This window comes from Furipterus horrens, unplaced genomic scaffold (assembly GCF_987537825.1).
Source record: "Furipterus horrens unplaced genomic scaffold, mFurHor1.1.pri manual_scaffold_5, whole genome shotgun sequence".
In the NCBI taxonomy this organism is placed as follows: domain Eukaryota; kingdom Metazoa; phylum Chordata; class Mammalia; order Chiroptera; family Furipteridae; genus Furipterus; species Furipterus horrens.
Window position 1 is genome coordinate 81584018 of NW_028327175.1, and position 20823 is coordinate 81604840.

Sequence of the window (20823 nt, forward strand, 5' to 3'; positions counted from 1 at the left end):
GGTTACTATTGTAGGAGTCAGAAATATAACTTTCCTCCCACCTTTCTAAGTTCTTCTGGCTGGGCTAATAATCAAATTAACATGATACAGATAAACAGGAGAAAATGTTTAAAATTATTACAAGTGTACATGTGGGGGGTGCCATAAGAATATGAGACTTGAGACCCACTGGGCGGTTGAGCTTATATGCAATTATAGACTAAGGTGAAAAGGGGGCAGGTGTCTGGAATTTCAAAGGGAAAGGAGGCAATTCACAGGTAGACAAGAAAGAGCAAACATGTGGTAAATGAGTTCTTGCTGGGCCACCCAGAAACAGTGAGACATGAGGGAAGTCTAACAAGCAGGCTTTGTTAGGTTTCTCCCTGTCTGTCACATTTAGGTTATATTATGATGCTGAGAGGATGCTGCCTTCCTTTAAGCAGGGTTTCGTTCCTGTATAAATTCCTTTAGGGGGAGGGTCAAAGTTTCTTTCTGAGTCTTTCATTCCTTGATAACCAGCTTAAGATCAACAACCCAAAAGCCATATTTTAGGGTTGCAAAACTTTGGTCCCCTTCACTGTAGAACTTTCTGTGATGATGGAATTGCTCTATAATATAGTCACTAGTTACATGTAGCTGCTGAGCACTGGAAATGTGGCTAATTTGAGGGACTAAATTTATAGTTTTATTTAATTTAAATTACATATAAATAGCCACATATGGCTAGTGGCTACCTTATTGGACTATGCAGGTTTAGGACAATACTTAGCATATGTTAAATGATCAATAAGTGGTACTATTTTCAGCCTCTTCTTAGGACATATGTGCCACACACGCACAAAAAAAAGTTTCTTAGCACTGCAAATACATATGACTTCTATTATTTTTAGAGTTGAACAGAACATATCTAGAAAAACTATTCATATTTTTTTTCTATTTTGTTGTGTACATGTGTATTTGTTTAGTAAATTTATCACCTTATTCGCTAAAGAAATAATCTCTTAGAATGTTTTCTAAATTTTGGCTCAACACTTTACTTGCAAATAAAAATGCAAGGCAAAATAAAGTCATATTGAAACTTTGATGTAGCTGAAAAAAAAAGGGTCAAAATGAAAAAACACTCAATGTTGGTAGAGACGTGAAGAAACAGAAAACCGGGGTAAACTTGACACATTAGAATGTTTTGTTGCATTGGCCCAGAATGCCCTTTTCACAAATATCTACTTCTCTTGCTTTATCACTCCCCCTCAGATCTCTTCTTTTGTTGCCAGTGGAAGTGAGTCTCTTCCATGTAAAGAAATACATTTGGTGACTCCCGCACAGGAGGATGAGGTGTAGTGGTCAGATTAATTGGAGTAGAAATATAAAAATACTGCTCCCAGGATCCAAGCATCTCATTTACAATCAGGTGACTAAGCTCTGTCCCACTGTCGAGTAAGTCCAGCCTTGTCCTCATCAAGCCCAGAAAAAGGGCCATGGTCCAAAAATTCTGTGCCATTGGCAGGGCATAGTGCAGTTAGTTCAGTCTATGCCAGAGCTGAGTCCAGTGCAGTCTCCATCCCTGTCTGGCTAGCTTAGTCTCTGTTCCCAGCTGTGACCTGGCTGGGGCTGTGCTGCCATACCCAGGCCTGTACTCAGAGCCACACTTGGAGCCTGTGCTTGGGCCTGCACAGCTGCTGGGTCCCTGCCGCTGCTATGGAGAGAGAACATGCAAATGAATGGGTGAATGCCTGCTACCAGGAGAGGCCTTCATTAAGCTTTCATTATGTTATTTTGAGTTTGGGAGAGAGCTGGCTTTCAAACTAACCAGTCTCTTTACTGGCTCTAAGTGGGCTTGTGTTGGGTCCTCTTCCTAGCCAATCTGATCTTTTTCCCAGGCTAGAGACCTCCTCCTTATGGTTGCCATCTTGGCTCCAATGGCTCATGCCTCAAAGTAGAAGAATCCCCACTGTGTTATCTTGGCTTCTAGTCTTTGTGTCCAAAAAGTTCTGCTGCATCGTCTGGTTTCTACTGCCCATATGCTTACCTCCCCCTACACCATCTTGGTTTCTACTGGGCATGAAGCAGAGAGATTTCCAGCCATCTCCTCCCACAATAATTCTGATACCACACCAGTTGCTTCCCCTGGGAGATGCTTCCTGCCTGCTTGGGGATTAGGTTCTGGGAGTGGGAGGTGTGGTGGTCCCCTCGGGAGCCTGTAAATGCTGCAACTTCCTAGTGAAGCTAGCTTAATGTCTGATTCAGGGGCCCTAGTTTATCAGGCTTAATGTCTGATTTTCTTTGCTTCCTTCCTTTATTAATACTAACTAGCTACCTACACTAACACTTTGATGTTATTTTTTTTGAAACGAGGCCTTCCATAACCATCTGTATCCTGACAATCCTATGTAAAATTGCAACTGCCCAACACTCTGTGTACCCTTGCCCATCATTCTCTGCACCCTTACCTGTTTTATCTGTTTTCATAATATGCATCATTTCTTGATACATTATTTATTTGATAGCCTGTTTGTTTGCTTCCATTTGTCCATATGAAAATTACTTGAAAGCAGGGCTTTTATTCAAAATATTTATTCAGTGAGAAATTAGAAATCATCCGATGTCCATTAGATTCATATATGAACACAAGTGTTGTAGAACCAAACTAAGGTGTTCAAGGTTATTAATGTTTTAAAGATTTAAGTGATTCGATAACTTCCCCCCACCCTGCCCAACAACATACTTACTTTGTCTATGCCTCTTTTCTGTATATACTTTTTTTGACCTTGGAAATAATTACAAAAAAATATATATATATATGTTATAAAAAGTCAGGCAATACATAAATAATACATAAAATTGATTTTGTTATTCCCTTATTCATGAGCCTCAAATGGTTTTCTGTCACCATAGAACAAAATCCAGTCTTATGGAGACCTTAAAAATCTTGAATGTTATGGACCCTTCCTACTTTCTGAATTTATCTCCTTCTGCTCTTCTTACCACTCATGGTATTTGAGCCATAGTGGCTTCCTGGATTTTCTTGGCCATCCAAATGTTTCTGCCAGGGGCTTTGTATTTGTTGGCATAACCTTCTTCTTGCCCCCAAATATCTGCATGGATTGTTCCTTCATTTCTTTTAGGTTTGCTCAAATGTTACCTACTCTACTGCTCTATTTATTGACTTATCCTGATTTAGTGTTCTTCATAACTTTTCTTATTACATTGTATTTGTTTGCTTAACTATATCCTTCCCTTTAATGAAATGCTTTGTTCACTTTTATATTCTTTTTTTTTTTTTTAATGTACATTCAGAATTTTTACTTCAAAACATAAAACCACAGTAACATTAATAATATAAAACATGTTTGGAAATATTCACAATCTGGTCACTGAGAAATGGAGAAACTTCCGCACTGTGTATTGCCAACCCACAGTTTTTGAGGAGCCAAAAATGGGAGGTGCAGTTGGAGGAAAGTCACCTGTCCCAGCAAAGCCCCACACCATAGCTCTGTGAGTTTTAATCCAAAGGCTCAATAGCCAAAGGGAATGGCAAGAACTGAGAACTAAAATATTGTCTCAGGCAAGGACTTGGCTAAAGGGTCTAAAATGTATAAGCACCAAGGAGGGAAAGGGTGATCAAACAACACATGAAAAAGGGAAGAGAGGGAGTCACTGGGGCCCTATCTCCATTTATAAAAATACTGGGAAATTAAGACTCTGGAAGTGTCTATGACCTATGGAAAGTGTCAACACCTCCATTCATCTTACTCTTTGAAACTTTCCAGATTTATAAGTCTTTAGTGTGTTTCTTATCCCTCGAAAAGAATGCTTCCCTCTCCCCTATGGCTTCCCCCTAGCTCCCCTAGTAGGCCACACGTCCTGACCTCACACTCTCCTACTCCCATTGTCTGAGTCTAGAGTGAGGCAGAGTCCCCTACGTATTAGGAATAAGTTGTAAATGCAAATCCCACGCAGCAGGGGCAGTGTTACTTATACACATTGGGTTGTTTTAACACATTCCATCCAAAAGGGGGTTGTAGGAACAGAGGAAACAAGTTACCAGTAAACTACTTCCACCCAGAGCAAAGTGACAGTGCACATACATTCATACTCTCTCAAGTGTGGGCTACACTGCACATTTACTCATACTCTCAAATGTGGTCTATGGGAAAGATTCACGTGCTCTTGGGCACTTGACATAATACTATGGTGACATGGTAACAAGAGTAATTTGACATGGTAACAGACATAAACAAGCATGGGTTGACCCTAAAGCAGTAACATACTTCAACTATGTAATAGTCATTCAAGGAAAAATCCACTCCCAGGGCTGAGGTTACAAATTCCAAGTTAGCTATGAACACTCTCCTATGAATTCTTTTAAAGCTATGGCTTAAAACAAAGTGAAGAAAAAAAAAAAACCAAAAAACCTAAACATCTAAAATCTCCCAAAGACCAAAGTGGAGAAAAACAAACCTTTACCAAGAACCAATATTTTAGGTTGCTCTACCACCAGGTTAGTGGTAGGAGCACTTAAAAAAAAAGTGAGTCCACCATAAGAGGAAGTAAGTTGTGAGGGGCAAAGAGGATTGATTTCTATCCTATTTGGACTCCATCCAAAATCAGAACCCATCAGTCACCATTAACTACAATGGCCATCTTAGTAATAACACTAGATTTCAAGTATCACTACTGTAAATTCTTAAACAAAGAAAAAAGTTCACAGGGAAACCAGCAGCTTCTTTATAAGGAAACCCAGTAGCTTCTTTATACAGGCACATGACTTAGTTCTGAGAAATTGAACTTGAGACTTTCCATCTGAAGGACAGAAATTAAGAGGCAACGTGCAAACCTCACACGCCACATCATATACCCTCCAATAACGCATTACATTTCCACCTAAATTCTTCCCTTATTAAACTATAACCTCTCTAGTATCAAATCTTCCACCCCATACTCTTTAAACACCTCCCTTTAACCTCTATTTCTTATGTTTTCATTATTTGGTAAAATTACACTTAAAAAAATAAATATTTTTGCAATAAAACCAGAAGATAAAATAAATAAAACTCAGATTAATTTGCTCTGCAGCAATGTATGGAAGTGAGGCAGGTGCTCTTATGTAAACCCTCTCTGCCTTCCACACTCTCATGTGTTTCCTGTTGAGTCTGAGGAACTCCTCCTCCCCGCCACGCCCTCATGAAGCAATATTAGAACTTAAGGGAGGAAGAGCTGGCAAAGTTGTCAGATGCCAAGTAGCCAGTCCCTCCTGAATTGAAGGTAGGTTCACTTGGTCTCTCCTAAACAGAACAGAATGTCCACAAAATGAGATGTTTACAAAGCCATTGAAGATACAACTAACCCCAGCATTGGGTTCCTCTGAGTGTTCATGGAGTGTGGATTGACAAGAGAATTGAGAAGCAGCATTCAGAAACAGTCCTGGGTTACAACCTGCTGAGGCCTCTCCGCCGTGCGGGGAGATGTTGCGTGTTCACGTTGGGAGGGAGGTGGGACGGAAGCAGGCTTAGACATTGGTGGCGGCCTCCTTCACAGGCTGGACGCTGTTCATCTCCATGACGGGGCCTTTCGCCACTCTGCCAGCCTGCTGTGCCTGCCCCTCAAAGCCTCGTGTAATCTCCTCAAAAGTCCTGCCACGGGTCTCAGGGACTTTGAAGAAGGTGAAGATCAAGAAGATCACGAGGAAGACGGTGAAGACAATAAAAACGTAGGCTCCTAGATAGAATGCAGCTGAAGGGAAGAGCAGTCCAACCAAAAAGTTGGAGGTCCAGTTGGAACAACCAGCCACTGCCATTGCAGCTGGGCGGGGCCCCTGGCTGAAGAGTTCAGCCACAATAAACCAGGGAATGGGGCCTGGGCCAATTTCAAAGAAGGCCACAAAGACCAAGATAGCCCCAATGCAGATAAAGCTCATCCAGCTGTACTCATTCTTTAATGACAAGGAAACAGTCATGAGAATGGAACAAAAAGCCATCCCTCCAAGGCCAATCATATGTAGAGTTCTCCTTCCCGCCTTTTCTACCAGAAACAGAGATACTACAGTGAAGACAGTATTAACCACACCAGCACCAATGGTGGCATAGATTGGCTCCTTAACACCCGCATCTTTGAAGATTCCTGTTGAGTAATAGAACACAGCATTGATTCCAGAGAGTTGCTGAGAGAGTTGGAGCATGATGGAAATCAGGATGGGTTGTTGGTAGCTCCGTACTCTGAAGAGTTCCAGCACAGTGACTTGCTTTTCTTGTGCCATCCTAGCACTCTCATCTTTCATCTCCTGGATGTCCTCAGTCACATCCTGGGTGCCCCACAATCGCTGGAGGATCTCCTTAGCACTGTGCTCTTCCTTTCTGTTAATGAGCAGGAACCTAGGACTTTCTGGGCAAAATGGAAGGGCTACACTTTGCAGGAGAGCTGGGAGGACGGTGAAGCCCAAAAGCACAGGCCAAAGTTCTTCAGTCCCCAAGATGACTTTCAGACCAAAGATCTGGGCCACCAGAATCCCAATGACGATGCCCAGCTGGTTGAGAGTGCCAAAGGCCCCCCGTAAGGCAGTAGGGGATATCTCTCCGATGTACATGGGCACAAAACCTGTGCAGAGTCCGCAGAAGAGGCCAATAATCAACCGGCCCAGGACCAGCATTGTAATTGATTCCGCTAATTTGCAGAATCCCATGAGGCAGCCACCAGTGATTGCCAATAGATTGACAATAAGCATTGAATTGCGCCTGCCAAAGCGGTTGACAAAGAGTCCAACGGAAAAGGATCCAATCATACCACCAACGGAGAAGATGGCCACAGACAAGGACCAGAGGGACGTTAGTAACACATCAGTGGGAGGGTTTTCTAAGCTCTCTTCCAAAGTGTAATTGATAAAGTCCTTTATGATCACTTCAGGAGCATTGATGACTCCAGTGTTGTAGCCAAACTGGAAAGAGCCTATTGTAGCAATGGTGATGGCAAAGATCAGGGGTGCGGTGACCTTCTGTGTCCCCATGGCCCCAATTTAATTTTTTTGGAATCTTCAAGGAAGATCTAGGAGTGGGATTCCAGAGACACCTCTTCCAGCCAACAAAACCTTCAAAACGTCCTCTGGCAACAAATTTTCCTTCAGGTCGTCAGGAACGCTCTACATCTCACCCTCAGCCCCACTTTTATATTCTTACAATTTATATTTGTTGAATGAATTTAGAAATATATTGAACACAATAAAATATATATGTAGATAATATAGATGCATAGTTGTAGTAGCATTGCTGAGAGAAAGAACACAGAAGGGATTTTGTTCAACAGAACTCATTCAGCACTTTTTCCTGAACAACTGCTATATGCTAGTCACTCTTCTAGGTCATTGGGATATTTCAAGGTACAAAATAGACAAAGAACATGCCTCATAGAATTTACATTCTAGAAATATTAACAATAATTAGGATGGAGAATCATAAGGTATGCAAAAATAAAAAGCTATGTAAAAAATTAAAAAAGAGCAGGTTAATGGGTATGGGGTGTGGGAACAGCGTAAAATAAAGTGGCACTGGGGGGCTGCATTTGAAGAGAAGTTGAAGGGGATGGAAGAGCTCGCCAAGGTGATGTCTTTTAAAATTGAGATATAATTAATATATAATACTGTATTAGTCTTTCATGTACAACATCATGATTTTATATTTATACCTTTTCACCCCCTTCACATAATTTGCCCACCCTCCATCCTCTGTCTACACTATTACCCATTACTTCATATTTTTTTTTAGTTTCCACATTTAAGCAGGCTCATACAGTATTGGTCTTTCTCTGACTTTTTTACTTAGCATAATGCCCTCAAAGGTCCATACATGTTGTTGCAAATGGCAGGATTTCTTTTTTTTAAATGTCTGGATAATAACCCTTTGCATGTATATATGAAAATTTGTCCAGAAAGTATCCACCCATGTACTATGAAAAATAGAGACATTTATTGAAGAAGACACAAGAACAAGAAATGTAGTACATAGGACAGTGACATCTCAGTCCCCTTCAAAGTAGGCACTTTGGGATCTCACACAGTTCTCTCAGCACCTCTTTCACTGTTCAAAACACTGCGAAGCCTTTTGTTGAAATTGTAATCAGCTGCCCTGTCGTATTTTCCTGAATCTCATCAATGGTCTGAAATCTGTTCCCTGTCAAAGGTGATTTTAGTTTTGGGAAAATCCAGAAGTCACAGGGCGCCAAATCTAGATCATTGGTAGCCAGAAGACGCAGAAGAAATTTTGCCACAACACATTTCATGCCAAGATCCTGAGTAAGAATCTTGGACATAGTAGTTTTTTTAAATCCCCAGATCAGCTTCTAGTTTTCTCACTGTATTTATTGATTGCCAGTCTTGTAGATTGCAGTCTGTCCACGTTCAACATTCTCAGATGTTCTGCTTGTTGCAGGCCTTCCAGAATGTGGATCACTTTCAACAGATTCTTGACCATCTTTGAGGTGTTTGTGCCACACTTTTATTTGCACTGCACCCATTGCATCATCCCTGAAAGCCTTCTCAGTCATCTGAATAGATTCCACAGAGGAATGTTCTAGCTTAACCCAAAATTTGATGCAGATTTGTTGCTCCACTCGCTCAGTCATTTTGAATGCACTGGACACACAGTACACATGCTCACTCAACTGTCTTTACCACCCCAACTGACTAGTACAGTGAAGTTATCATTCATGCATGCACATTCCTGTCCACTCTCCTTGGCTAACAGGTTACATCAATGCTGTGCAAACTGTTCTTATTATACTATTAACAATGGGTGGACTCTTTCCAGACATACCTCGTATAACACATTTTCTTTATTCATTCATTTGTCAATGAACACTAATGTGTTTCCATGTCTTGGCTATTCTAAATAATGCTGAAATGAACCTGAGGGTAAAGATATCTTTTTCATATAGTGTTTTTGTTTTATTTGGATAAAAACACAATTGCTGGATCAGATGATCTATATTTAATTTTTTCAGGTAACTCCATACTGTTTTTCACAATGGCTATACCCATTTATATTCCCAAGAACAGTGTACAGTGTTTCCTTTTCTCCACATCCTCACCAGCACTTGTTATTTCTTGTCTTTTTGACAATAGCTATTCTGTCAGGTGTGAGGTTACATCTCATTGTGGTTTTGATTTGCATTTCCCTGATAATTAGTGATACTGAGAAACCTTTTATATACCTGGTTGGCCATCTATATGTCTTCTTTGGAAAAGTGTCTATTTGGATCCTCTGCCCATTTTTTTTTAAATCATATTTTTTTTATTGAGTTGTATTAGCTTTTTTTTTAGTATATTTTGCCAATTAACTCCTTATCAAATACATGATTTGCAAATATTTTTTCCCATTCAATAGATTGGCTTTTTATTTTGTTCATGGTTTTCTTTGCTCTACAGAAGCTTTTTAGTTTGATATAGCTTCACTTGTTTATTTTACGTTAGTTGCCTTTGCTTTTGGTGTCACATGCAAAAGGAATCGCTGGCTATATTGATATCAAGGAGCATATCTCCTATGTTTTCTTCCAGAAATTTTATGGTTTCAGATCTTATGTTCAATTCTTTATCCATTTTGTATTAACTTTATGTATGGTATAAGATAGTGGTCCAGTTTTTATTATTTTGCATGCAGATATCCAGTTTTCTCAGCACTATTTATTGAAGAGACTGTCTTTTTTCCATTGTATATTCTTGGCTCCTTTTTCATAAATTAATTGACCATATATGCATGGGTTTATTTTGGGGCTCTTCATTTTGTTTTGTTGGTTTATTTGTCTGTTTTTATTTCACTAACATACTGTTTTGGTTATTATAGTTTTGTAATGTAGTTTGAAATCAGAAAGTATGATACATCTAACTGTTCTTCTTTTTCAATATTGCTTTGGCTCTTTGGAGTATTTTATGGCTCGATACAAATTTTAGGATTGTTCATTCTATTTCTGTGAAAAATGACATTGGAAATTTGATAGGGATTACACTGAATCTGTAGATTGCTTTAGGTGCATTGACATTTAACAAAATTAGTTCTAATCCATGAACACACAATATTTTTTCACTTTTGTGTCTTCTTCAATATATTTCATTGGTGTCTTGTAGTTTTCAGTGTTCAGGTCTTTTATTACCTTGGTTAAGTTTATTCCTAGGTAATTTATTCTCTTTGATGCTATTGTAAATTAGTTTTTTCTTAATTTCTTTTATGATAGTTTGTTTTCATATATAGAAATGCAACTAATTTTGTATGTTGATTTTGTATGCTACAGCTTTAAGAATTTGAGGTGAGATCTGATCATTTTTAGAGTCTTTAGTGTTTTCTATCTATAATATCATATCATGTGCAAATAGAGACAGTATTTCTTTTTTCTTTCCCATTTGGATGCCTTTTTTTTTTATAGTCTAATTTGTTCTGACTAGAATTTCTAGTACTATTTTGAATAAAAGTGGTGAGAGTGGGCATCTTAATTTTGTTCTTGATCTTAGAGGAGAAGCTTTCCACTTTTCACTATTTAATATAATGCTAGCTGTGAACTTGTCATGTATGGCTATTATTGTGTTGAGGTGCATTCCCTGTATTCCACTGTGTTGAGATTTTTTTTATTTTTTATCATGAGTGAATGTTGATTTTTTTCTAATGCTTTTTCGGGGTCTATTGAGAAAAAATAAACATGATCTCTGCTTTATTTTGTTAATGTAATTATGACACTGATGGATTTGTGGATGTTGAACTGTCTTTGTATCTCTGGAATAAATTCCAGTTGGTCATGGTGTTATGATTCTCTTAATGTACCATTGAATTTGATTTGCTAATATTTTTTTGAGGATTTCAGCATTTCTATTCATGGTTATTGACTATAATTTCTTTTCTTGTGGTGGTTTTATTTGGTTTTGGTTTTAGTGGGTGTTTAAGGGAATAGAATCCACTGGGGAAGGACAGTTAGAATAAAGGGTCTAGGCTGGGAACTTACTTGCTATGTTCAAAGGACAAAGATGAGGCCAGTGTGTGTAGAGAAAGTGAGTCAGGGCTATAGTGGTAGAGGACATGAGAAAGGTAACAAGGGACCAGTTTACACTGGGCTTTATAAGTCACAGGAAGGATTTTGACTTTGACTTCAAGTTAAATGGGGAGCCATTGTAGTCAACTGAATTAAATATGATGTTTCAACTCACTGTTAAAAGAAGTTGAAATGATGACTTTTGAACAGGATTATTTTCAAAGGTTAAACTATTTAGGAAATATGTATATATATATAATCAATAGAGGATACAGGTGCATCTATCTTTAAGAAAATCAATGATCCCAAATGCCTGAATTATATCAATCCAAACCTTAATCCTAATTTTTCTAGTGCACCATGGATTTAAAGACACTCTCTTTTGAGAACATGTCAATCAAACAAAACAGAAATTAAAATGCTTCTAATAGTTTTGTGTACATGGTTACAGTTGTCAGGTAATAGGGGGCAACTCGTACAAAGAATTAAAAACATGTATTTATGTATTTCTATTAGATGTTTTAATATTTTAAACTGTGCACCACAATAAGAAATATATATTATATACATATAAAATTGATCACTAAGATTCAATGTGTATAACTAAAACATTAATTTCATATAATAATTAATGTCTTTATATTCTATTTTTTAAAAATAATTTATTTATTTATTTGTTTGTTTAATTATTTTATTTTTAGAGAGAGGGGAAAGGAGAAAGAGAGGGAGAGAAACATCACTGTATGGTTGCCTCTCACTCACGCCCCCAACTGGGGACCTGACGTGCAACCTAGTAATGTGCCCTGACTGGGAATCGAACCAGCAACACTTGGCTTGTAGACCAATGCTCAATCCACTGAGCCACAGCAGCCAGGGCTGTATTCTATTTTTAATTCAATTCCATTCTATACCTGTTGTGCTCTCCAGCCTTAACATTTTCTTTTTTTGTTTCTCTTCTTGAGTAATATCTTACTGAATCACTCAGGACCTGCTGACCTCCCTATGATCTCTCCATTACATTCAGCTCTAATAATATGCAGGAATAAATTTATAATCAAGTGCAAATGACTGATACCAATTCAAGTGTTGCCTTTCCTGGACCACTCTTTTGTAAAAAAGTGGAGGTTTGATTGGAAAAAGATCAGACATAGATTCCAGGCAAAGGCAAACTATTAAGCATCACACTGGACAGAAAACCTTTGCTGGAGAGGTCAGAGGTCATAGCCTACAGGCAGTAGCTGCAGGTGCCACATGCCAGCTGAATTAGAACTTCTGCCTTCAAACACTCACCACTGTTTCTGCTCCTCAGGCAATTTAAGATCAGCTAACCTTATTTCTGATGTGATAGCTAAAATCTGTGAGGAGGTCCTAGAAAACAGGGAAAGAAGAACTCAGGAAAGTAAGGGCCAACTCCCCCTCTCAGAATGCACACATGACTGCACAGGGTCTGGTGACCCTGTTTCCAATTTTCTAGGCAGTTCCCAGGATTAAGGGCAAATTTCAGAGTCAGAATATTTATTTTTAATTTTAACTAAAACTTATATTCACTAGCACATTCTCCTATGACCAATTACATTTCACCATGAGTCAACTATTGTCAAATAAACTGCCCCCCAAAATACAGAGCATTTCTGTTTGTTCAAAGAAAACTCGTAATAAAAATGTGCAGGAGAGCTGCCTATACATCGCAATGCAAATCTATAACAAAAAAGAAAAAAACAAAAACCAAGGAAAGCTAAAAGTAGCAACTGATGGTTTCTAAGTATGAGCACCTGGAATTGCTTCCTTAGTCTTAGGGGATCCACTTATGATGTTACTAGCTGTGTGACTTCATGTAAGTTATTCCACCTCTCTGAATCTCAATTTTCTCACCTGGAAAAGAAAAAGAAAAACAAAAAACAAAACAGGTCTCTGCAAGTTGCTTTCCTGCTTTCTTTTAAAGGTTCTGCTACTGAACTTGATGTAAACATGATGGTAGCCTTTCTGAGGTTCTCTTTTTCCCTGTCTGATTAATCCAACTGGCTAAAAACCAGATTGCACAAAGCCTCTGAGAATTAAGAAACCCGCCCTGTTACTCTATGACCAATAATTGTATGCCTGATGTATAGCACAAGATTTTCCATTTATTAGATTAAGCAGCCATCTCTGGAGGCTCTCTAACCATGAGCTAAGTCTACCAGATCTATGTGTACAGTAGTATGGCATTGGGAACACAATGAAATGCTTTTAGAATAACTTAGGAAGTCAAAGGGAGAATAAGATCACTAGTTTTTTTTTTTTTTTTTTTTTCCTGGCTGAGTGTTAATGCTTTATAAATTTGTTTATTTAAGTACAAAATAAATTTTAAAACTTTATTTTGGCAGATCTGGAGCCTGAAAGGACAAGCACATTGAGTAATTATGAAATTTTATTTCAAAGACATAGCATTATTCAGATTCACTTCAGAAATAAGGTTAGCTGAACTTTCTTCTTCTATTAAATACCTGATCATTAACACTTTCCATTTTGGAGAAATTAAGAAAGGGATAGAAAAATATTTTTAATATAAAAAATTGATTTGGGGGATTATATAACTAATTTTCTCCTGACAGGAATAATAAATTGAAACCTATTTGTTTGAGGATGTGTTTTACAATTATTTTCTTCAGCTGTACAAATAGCCTAACAAATATTTTATATTCTAAACCCATCGTATTTTTCAATATGCTGATTATTGCTATTTATGTTTCTTATGCCCCTGGCTGGTTTGGCTCAGTGGATTGAGCGTCGGCCTGCGAGCTAAGTGTCGCTGGTTCGATCTTCCAGTCAGGGCACATCAGAGAAGGAAAACTCTGACTCCAAAAAACCTCCGCTGCCTTGCGGCATACCTCTTCGGGGGAAAGGCTAAGGGAGTAAACCCCGACAGAAAATCCGGAGCCGGAGTCCCTAAGGCGGTTTGACGTTGTAGTCAACACCGGCAACTCCTGTGGCGCACCTGAAGCCAAGCTGTATTGACTCCGTCTTTCCCTTGGATCCTTCAGCTGCGAAGAGAGGGGGGGTCTGCTGCATGGGCAACAGCAGACCCTCCATATCACCCTGCCCAGGCTCTGTAGCTTCAGCTCCACTGGAGAGGACACTCCAGCGTCATCACAAGATGTCGATTCAACACGGGAGGAGACAGATACCGTGTCACTCCCGAGTCGGACTGCACAGCCATTCTCGGCGGTGCAGATAGACTCTTAAGAAGCTACACCATCGCCTCTCGAGACGGACGGCTGCCGACGATGACGACGACGACGACGATGTTTCTTATCCTCCAATGTTTATTTCTCCATTCTTTCATAGTAACAGAATTGTACTGGGCACATGTCAACCCAGATGAAGACTGACTTTTCTCATCCTCCTTGCAGTTAAATGAGTCTATGGGCCTAAATTACCACCAGTGAGTGATGAGAGGAAGAACTTTTGTGTCTTGTTCTTAAAAGGGTTGGTTATGCATTTCCTTATCTTTGCACCTCTTACTGTTGCCTGGGAAATAGTGAAACTGGAAAAGATGTATCAGTCATTATATTTAATTTTTATAATTTGCACAATACTTCACTTGTAGGAAATAATAATAAATGTTACATATTTTGTAAAGTAGAAGTGTTTTACCTATTATTATATATGAAAAATAAAAATAATACAAGATACAACCATGTACCTATCCCTTATCTTAAGAAATGGAACATTACTATTATCATTGCAGCCCCAGATAACATCTCCCTATTATAAATTTATCAACTCACTCTCAAAAAATACCCCAAAGAAACCACTATCCTCCTGAATATTTATCATTAATTTACTTGCATTTACAATTTTTCAATGCATGTATTTATTCTAAACAGTCCATATTTAGATGAACATGGTTTTGAACTTTGGAGCATTGTATTACATTAAATGTATATATTACTTGTGACTTGATTTTATTTTCTCAATATTATATTTTTAAAGAACTATTCATGTTTAATAATGCTTTAGAAGAATTAATTTTTACTGCTGTGTAGAATTTCAATTTATAACATTAGCTAATCTTTATATAGCACTATGTCCTAGGGACTGTCCTAAGTATCTTACATATACTAATTCATTTAATTTTCATACTAACATCATGGGATAGTTAATAAGAATAATCCCACTTTGCACATGAGAAAATTGGGCACTTCTTACTTACTTGAGTAATTAGGTCACACAAGTAGTAGAAGTGGACCTGGGTTCCTAACTTAGGTATTAGAGCCATGAAATCTGTGCTCTTAAGTACTATAGGCTCTATCTTCCTTTCCCTCTCTCAAGGCCATTCTTCTGTCATGTAAATTTTGTTTGCACTTTTTGCTGTTACAAGCAATGCTGCCAGGAATATTTTTGTGCACTGGTGCTTTCATGTGTTTACAGCGAATGGAAAATTGCTGGATTATAATATATGTGTATTAGCTTCTTATGAGTGCTATTACAAATAACCCCCAATTTAGCATCTTAAAACAACACAAATTCATTATTTTATAGTTCTGGAGATCAGAAGTCTGAAAGGGGTCTCAGTGGGCTAAAATAAAAGTATCAGCAGAGCTGGGTTTCTTTTGGAGGTTCCTGGGGAGAATCTGATTTCTTGCTAGCTCCTTTTTCAAAGCCAGCAGTGGTGGGTGAAGCAGTCACATGGAATCATTTCAACCTTGCTTCTGTAATGAAATCTCAATGTTTTTTCTTAAATATTTTATTACCCAGATTAATATTAGAATTAACATTTTTAATTCTAAAGCATTTCCCAATGTACGTTTTATTGACATCAAATTATTATATATATTAATTTTGGAAGTATTGGAATTTTTATAATGTTGAGATTTCTCATTCCATGATATTATTTGTTATTCCATATGCTCATGTTTTAATTCTTTTATGAAAGTTATATAATTATAATATAGAAGTTTTGATATTACTTCATAGTAATTTATTATATGGATTCACTACAGTTTGTGTATTGATACACCTGTTGACTGACATTTGAGCTGATTGACATTCTCTTTTTTGGCTATTTCAAATGAAGTTGCTATGAACATTTGTTGTATTTTCATTGTTATTCAGCTCAAAATATTTTAAAATTATTTTTCTGATTTTGTCTTGATCAAAGAATTATGTAGAAGTATGCTGTTGAAAGATATTTGGAGTTTTCCTAGTTATCTTATTATTAATGACTTCTAATTTAATTCTTTTTGTGGCCAGAGAATACACTCCATATAATTTTTATTCTTTTAAATTAATTGAGGCTTTTTAAATAGAAATACATGTTCTTTTCTAGTGCACTTTAGATTCACATTCACCTATACATGAGTAGTAAACAAGAATATTTATTCTGCAGTTGTTGGATATAGTGTCAATTAGATTAAGGTGGTGATAGTGTCATTCTGATCATTTGCATCTTTACTGATTATTTTTGTCTACGTGCTCTACCAATTGCTAATTTTAAGCGATTGTGTAATGCTTTCCCTCTAAATTTTGTCCATTGCTGCTTTACATATTTTTACGTTTCATTATTTGGTGCACATACTTTTACAATTTTAATTTTTTTCTTAATGAATTTTCCCTTTCAACATTATGAAATATTCCTTTTTATTTCATTTAATAAACTTTTCTTGAAATTTGCATTATAATGACCACTCTGTAGTTCTCATTCTTATTGTTTGTGTCATGTATTTTCCTATCAATTCATTTTAAAACTATCTGTGTCTTCATATTTAAAGAGTATCTCATGTAGGCAGCATATGAACAAGCCTTTTTATTCTTCTTCAGTGTTTTGGGAAAGTTTAAGAAAGATTGGTGTTAATTCTTTAAAAGTTTGGTTGAGTTCACCAGTGGAGTCATCTGGTTTTCTGAATTGAGAGGTTTTTGATTATTGATTCAATCTCTTTACTTATTATTCTGTTGAAATTTTCTTTTTCTTCCTTATTCAGTCTTGGTAGGTTGTGTTTCTAGGAATTTATTAATTTTTTCTAAACTGTCTAATTTGTTGGCTTATCCTTGTTCATACTAATTTCTTATGACTTTATGTATTTCTGTAGTTATAATGTCTCCTCTTCATATCTAATTGTATTTATTTGTTTCCTTTTTTCCCAGTTAGTCTAGCTGCAGGATTGTTAATATTTTTTATCTTTTCAAAAACACAGCTCTTAGTTTTCTTGATTCGTTCTTTTGTTTTTCTGGTCTCTGTTTTATTTACTTCTGTTCTGATCTTTATTATTTCCTTTTTTTGTTGTTGCTAATTTTGAGCTTAATTCTTTTAATTATATTTCTGGGATTTTTAGATTTAAGGTTAGGTTGTTTATTTGAGATCATTTTAATTTCTTAATATGTGCATTTATCACTATAAACTCCTCTCTCAGACTGCTTTTGCAGCATGCCCTAGTTTTTGGTATGTTGTGTTCAATTTTTATTTGTTTCAAGATTTAAAAAAAAATCCCTTTGAATTCTTCTTTACCACTAGATGTTCAAAAGTGCCTTGTTTATTTTCCACATATTAGAAGATTCAAGTCTTATTTTTTGAAACCATACTGATAATCTCTGCCTCTAGACTAATAACATTTGCTGTGATTATTGGTATGATAAGATTTTGGTTTATTACTTCTTTATCTGTTTTCTGTTTGTCTACTCTTCTATGTTCTTCTGTTTCTCCTTTCTAGCTTTATTTAGTTTTTCTCGATTTTTAAAATTACACTTAAATAATATGAATTGGTTTTTGGCTATATATTTTTTCAGAGGTATTCTAGTGATTATAATATATGTAACTACTTATTACAATCTACTTAGGGTTAATTTGTATCATTTCATATAAAATATAAAAACATTGCCATAAAACAACTACCTTTACCATCACCCTTTATGTTGTCACATATATTACATCTATGTACTTGGTCTGTCCAGAAGGTATCCAGCCATGTAATATGAAAAATATAGAGATTTATTGAAGAAGATAAAGACACAAGAAACATTGTACGTAGGACAATGATGCCTCAGTCCCCTTCAAAGTAGGCACCTTGGGACCTCACACAGTTCTCCCATTCGCCATCAGCTGTTCCATCATATTTTCTTGAATCTCAATGATGGTCTGAAATCTCTTCCCTTTCAAAGGTGATTTTAGTTTTGGGAAAAGCCAGAAGTTGCCGAGCACCAAATCTGGGCCTAGGGGGGTTAAGTCACCTGGGTGACTTGATGTTTCCCCAAAAAACTGCATGAGACGTGATGCATGAGTGGGCATGTTGTGGTGATGGAGCTGCCGATCACCAGGTGCCCACAGCCACAGCCTTCTGAATCATCCAAATAGTTTCCATGGAGGAATGGTCAAGCTTAATGCAAAATTTGATGCAGATTCATTGCTCTACTAGCTCAGTCACTTTGAATGCAACAGCCACACAGTACACATGCTTACTTAATAGCATCTACCAACCCAACTGACTAGTATAGAGAAGTCATCATTGCTCTCACATGTGCATTCCAGTCCACTCTCCTTGGCTGCCAGGTCACATTGATGTCACACAAACCATTCTGGTTATATTAACAATGGCTGTATTTTTTCCAGGCAAACCTTGTATATTGAAAACCCCACTAATGCTCATATATCAGGTGTTTATTTTCTTATTTTACCTTACATATTTTTCTCTATTGTAACTTTTTTAAGTTGTTTACTGTGCATAATTTCGTTCTACTTCTTTATGTAATCTACAATGGAAGAGGGCAAAAAAAGTAGAAAAGAAGGAGGGGGATTGGAGGCAGGCACATAGACAATCCTTTCAAGTACATTTGCTGCAATAAGAGAGTTAAGACATGGTGTAATGGTAATAGCTCATGGGTAAAGCAGGGTGAAGAGAAGTTTTTTTTTTTTTAAGATGGAAGGGAAAAGAGAACATTTGTATGCTCATAGGAGTGATCAAATAGGGAAATAATTTTGATCATGGAAGAAAAGGAGGTGTACTTGCTTGAACAAAGCCCTTGAGTTTCAAGATGGGCTAAAGAATACAGTGACTAGTTTAAGTTAAGAACATAGATAGATCTTTTCGGTAAAAGATTAGAAAGTGGAGATTCTGGGCATAGTTGCTGATAGTAAGTAGATGTGGTTGATAGAGTGCATGAAAATTGCCTTCTGAGTGTTTCAATTTTCTTGGTGAAGTGAAGCAAGGCCATCATCTGGGAATAAGAATCAGGGAAGGGGGTGTGAAGTTTTAGGAATGAGAAGCTATGAAATAGTCACCTAGGGGCATGAGAGCATTCATGGACCCTGAAAGTGTTTTATTGTTTCTGAATGTTTAGAAATTTTAGCAATGTGTGTTTTGATGTTGGCTCCCCACACTCCCACGCATTCATCTTATTAGGCACTTGGTGGGCCCTATTGATCTGAAGACCCATTTCTTTCCTTTACTCCTGACTGGGGAAACACCATGAGCAAGTATAGGGAGCTTGATGAAAAGAAAAGTCCTAAAAAAAAAATAATGTTGAAGTGATGTTTAGTGATAACAGTCTTAGAAGCTAGGCAAAGGTGGTATGTTTATTCAGTTAATAATGAGTAAATATTAAATGTGCTTAAGCTGAGGAGTTATGTGTTTAAGGGTATATTTAAGCAAGCATATCTTGCCTTGCTCCTAGTCCTTTGCATGCAGTTGACATTTCTAAATTTCGCATGATGAGTAGCTGTATAATAAATATTATAGTAGCTGACTTGAGTACTCATTTAACTTTCCTCCAACTCTCCTATCACTGCTCTGAGAACTTGCCTCCTTGATCCTCAGCCTTCTTCCTTTTGAATTCTGCTTATGGATTCTTAGATTTAGGAACTGCTTTGAATTGCTAACTTTGTGTTTTTTCTCAGCTTTTTCTCTCCTTAATTACATTGTGCAATGTTGAGTGGCCCAGTTCCTTCATTGGTCATTTGCTTCGTGTGACTGTCTACCGGCTACTCTAGCTTCTGGACCTTAATTCCTTTCTACCAACCGAAAATATAAATCCCTGGGAGATAAAATAGGCCAGTTCCATTGGTACTGGTCTAAAATGGGTTAGATTAAAGAGAAAGACTAGAAGCTGGAAGAATATCCCACAGCTAGTTCAGGTTGGTAAAGTACTGAGTAAATAAGTTCTGTGCTAGGACAGTATGGGATTTATTCTTTCGTGTGTGTGTGTGTGTGTGTGTGTGTTTGCATTAAATCTTTTATTATTAAGAATAGTTGTGTTGTGACAAACATTACCAAAAGCTGGTACTTCTCAATTATGCTTATGATTACTTTGCTTTTAATTAAGAGTAGAAACTGAATATAATGAAATTGCTTATGACATTAGCAATAACTTTTGGAGAAATCTAGATAACATACACAAATAAATGGACAGTTGCATCTAATTGTCCTCAGTGTGTCTTTAGTTGGGTCGAGGTGTTACGTCATGGCTAGTACCACTCATACGTCCACCTCAATTATACCAAGGACATACAGGCTTTGAAGAATACTTTTCAATTTTTATTTCATTTTTCTTTAAGAAGATCTGATTTTCTCTTGCTTTAGAGCAGGAAGTCACAGGTACATGGTCACAGCAGGCACTCGTGCACAGTATTTAAAATGAAAATGATATTTATCTTCTCTAATCAATGTGAGATTGATAGTCTGTGTCTCAGCTACCAGCCATCAGTTCAAGAAGGATTTACTTAATAAGAGATTCATTGTAGAAATAATTTATCGTAGAGAAGTGTATTGTAGAATTTGATGTACAGCTACTAAGAATTTTCTCTAAGTCACAGAAGACTCGGGGGACTTTCAACATTCTCCAACCTGACACAAAAACCATCTCTTAACAAATGCAGAT

General features: G+C 37.1%; 1 protein-coding gene across 1 annotated transcript; it reads right to left on the reverse strand.

The window, feature by feature from the left end:
• Window positions 1–3264: 3264 nt before the first annotated feature.
• On the reverse strand, window positions 3265–7113 carry LOC150008861 (solute carrier family 2, facilitated glucose transporter member 3). Its single transcript, XM_090276611.1, has one exon. The coding sequence runs from the start codon at window positions 6974–6976 to the stop codon at window positions 5486–5488; it is 1491 nt and encodes a 496-aa protein (XP_090132737.1). The 5' UTR covers window positions 6977–7113; the 3' UTR covers window positions 3265–5485.
• Between the last annotated feature and the right edge of the window lie 13710 nt (window positions 7114–20823).

Bases quoted from the DNA above. Each gene is read 5' to 3' on its own strand.
- LOC150008861 (XM_090276611.1), bottom strand. From the start codon at position 6,976: ATGGGGACACAGAAGGTCACCGCACCCCTGATCTTTGCCATCACCATT.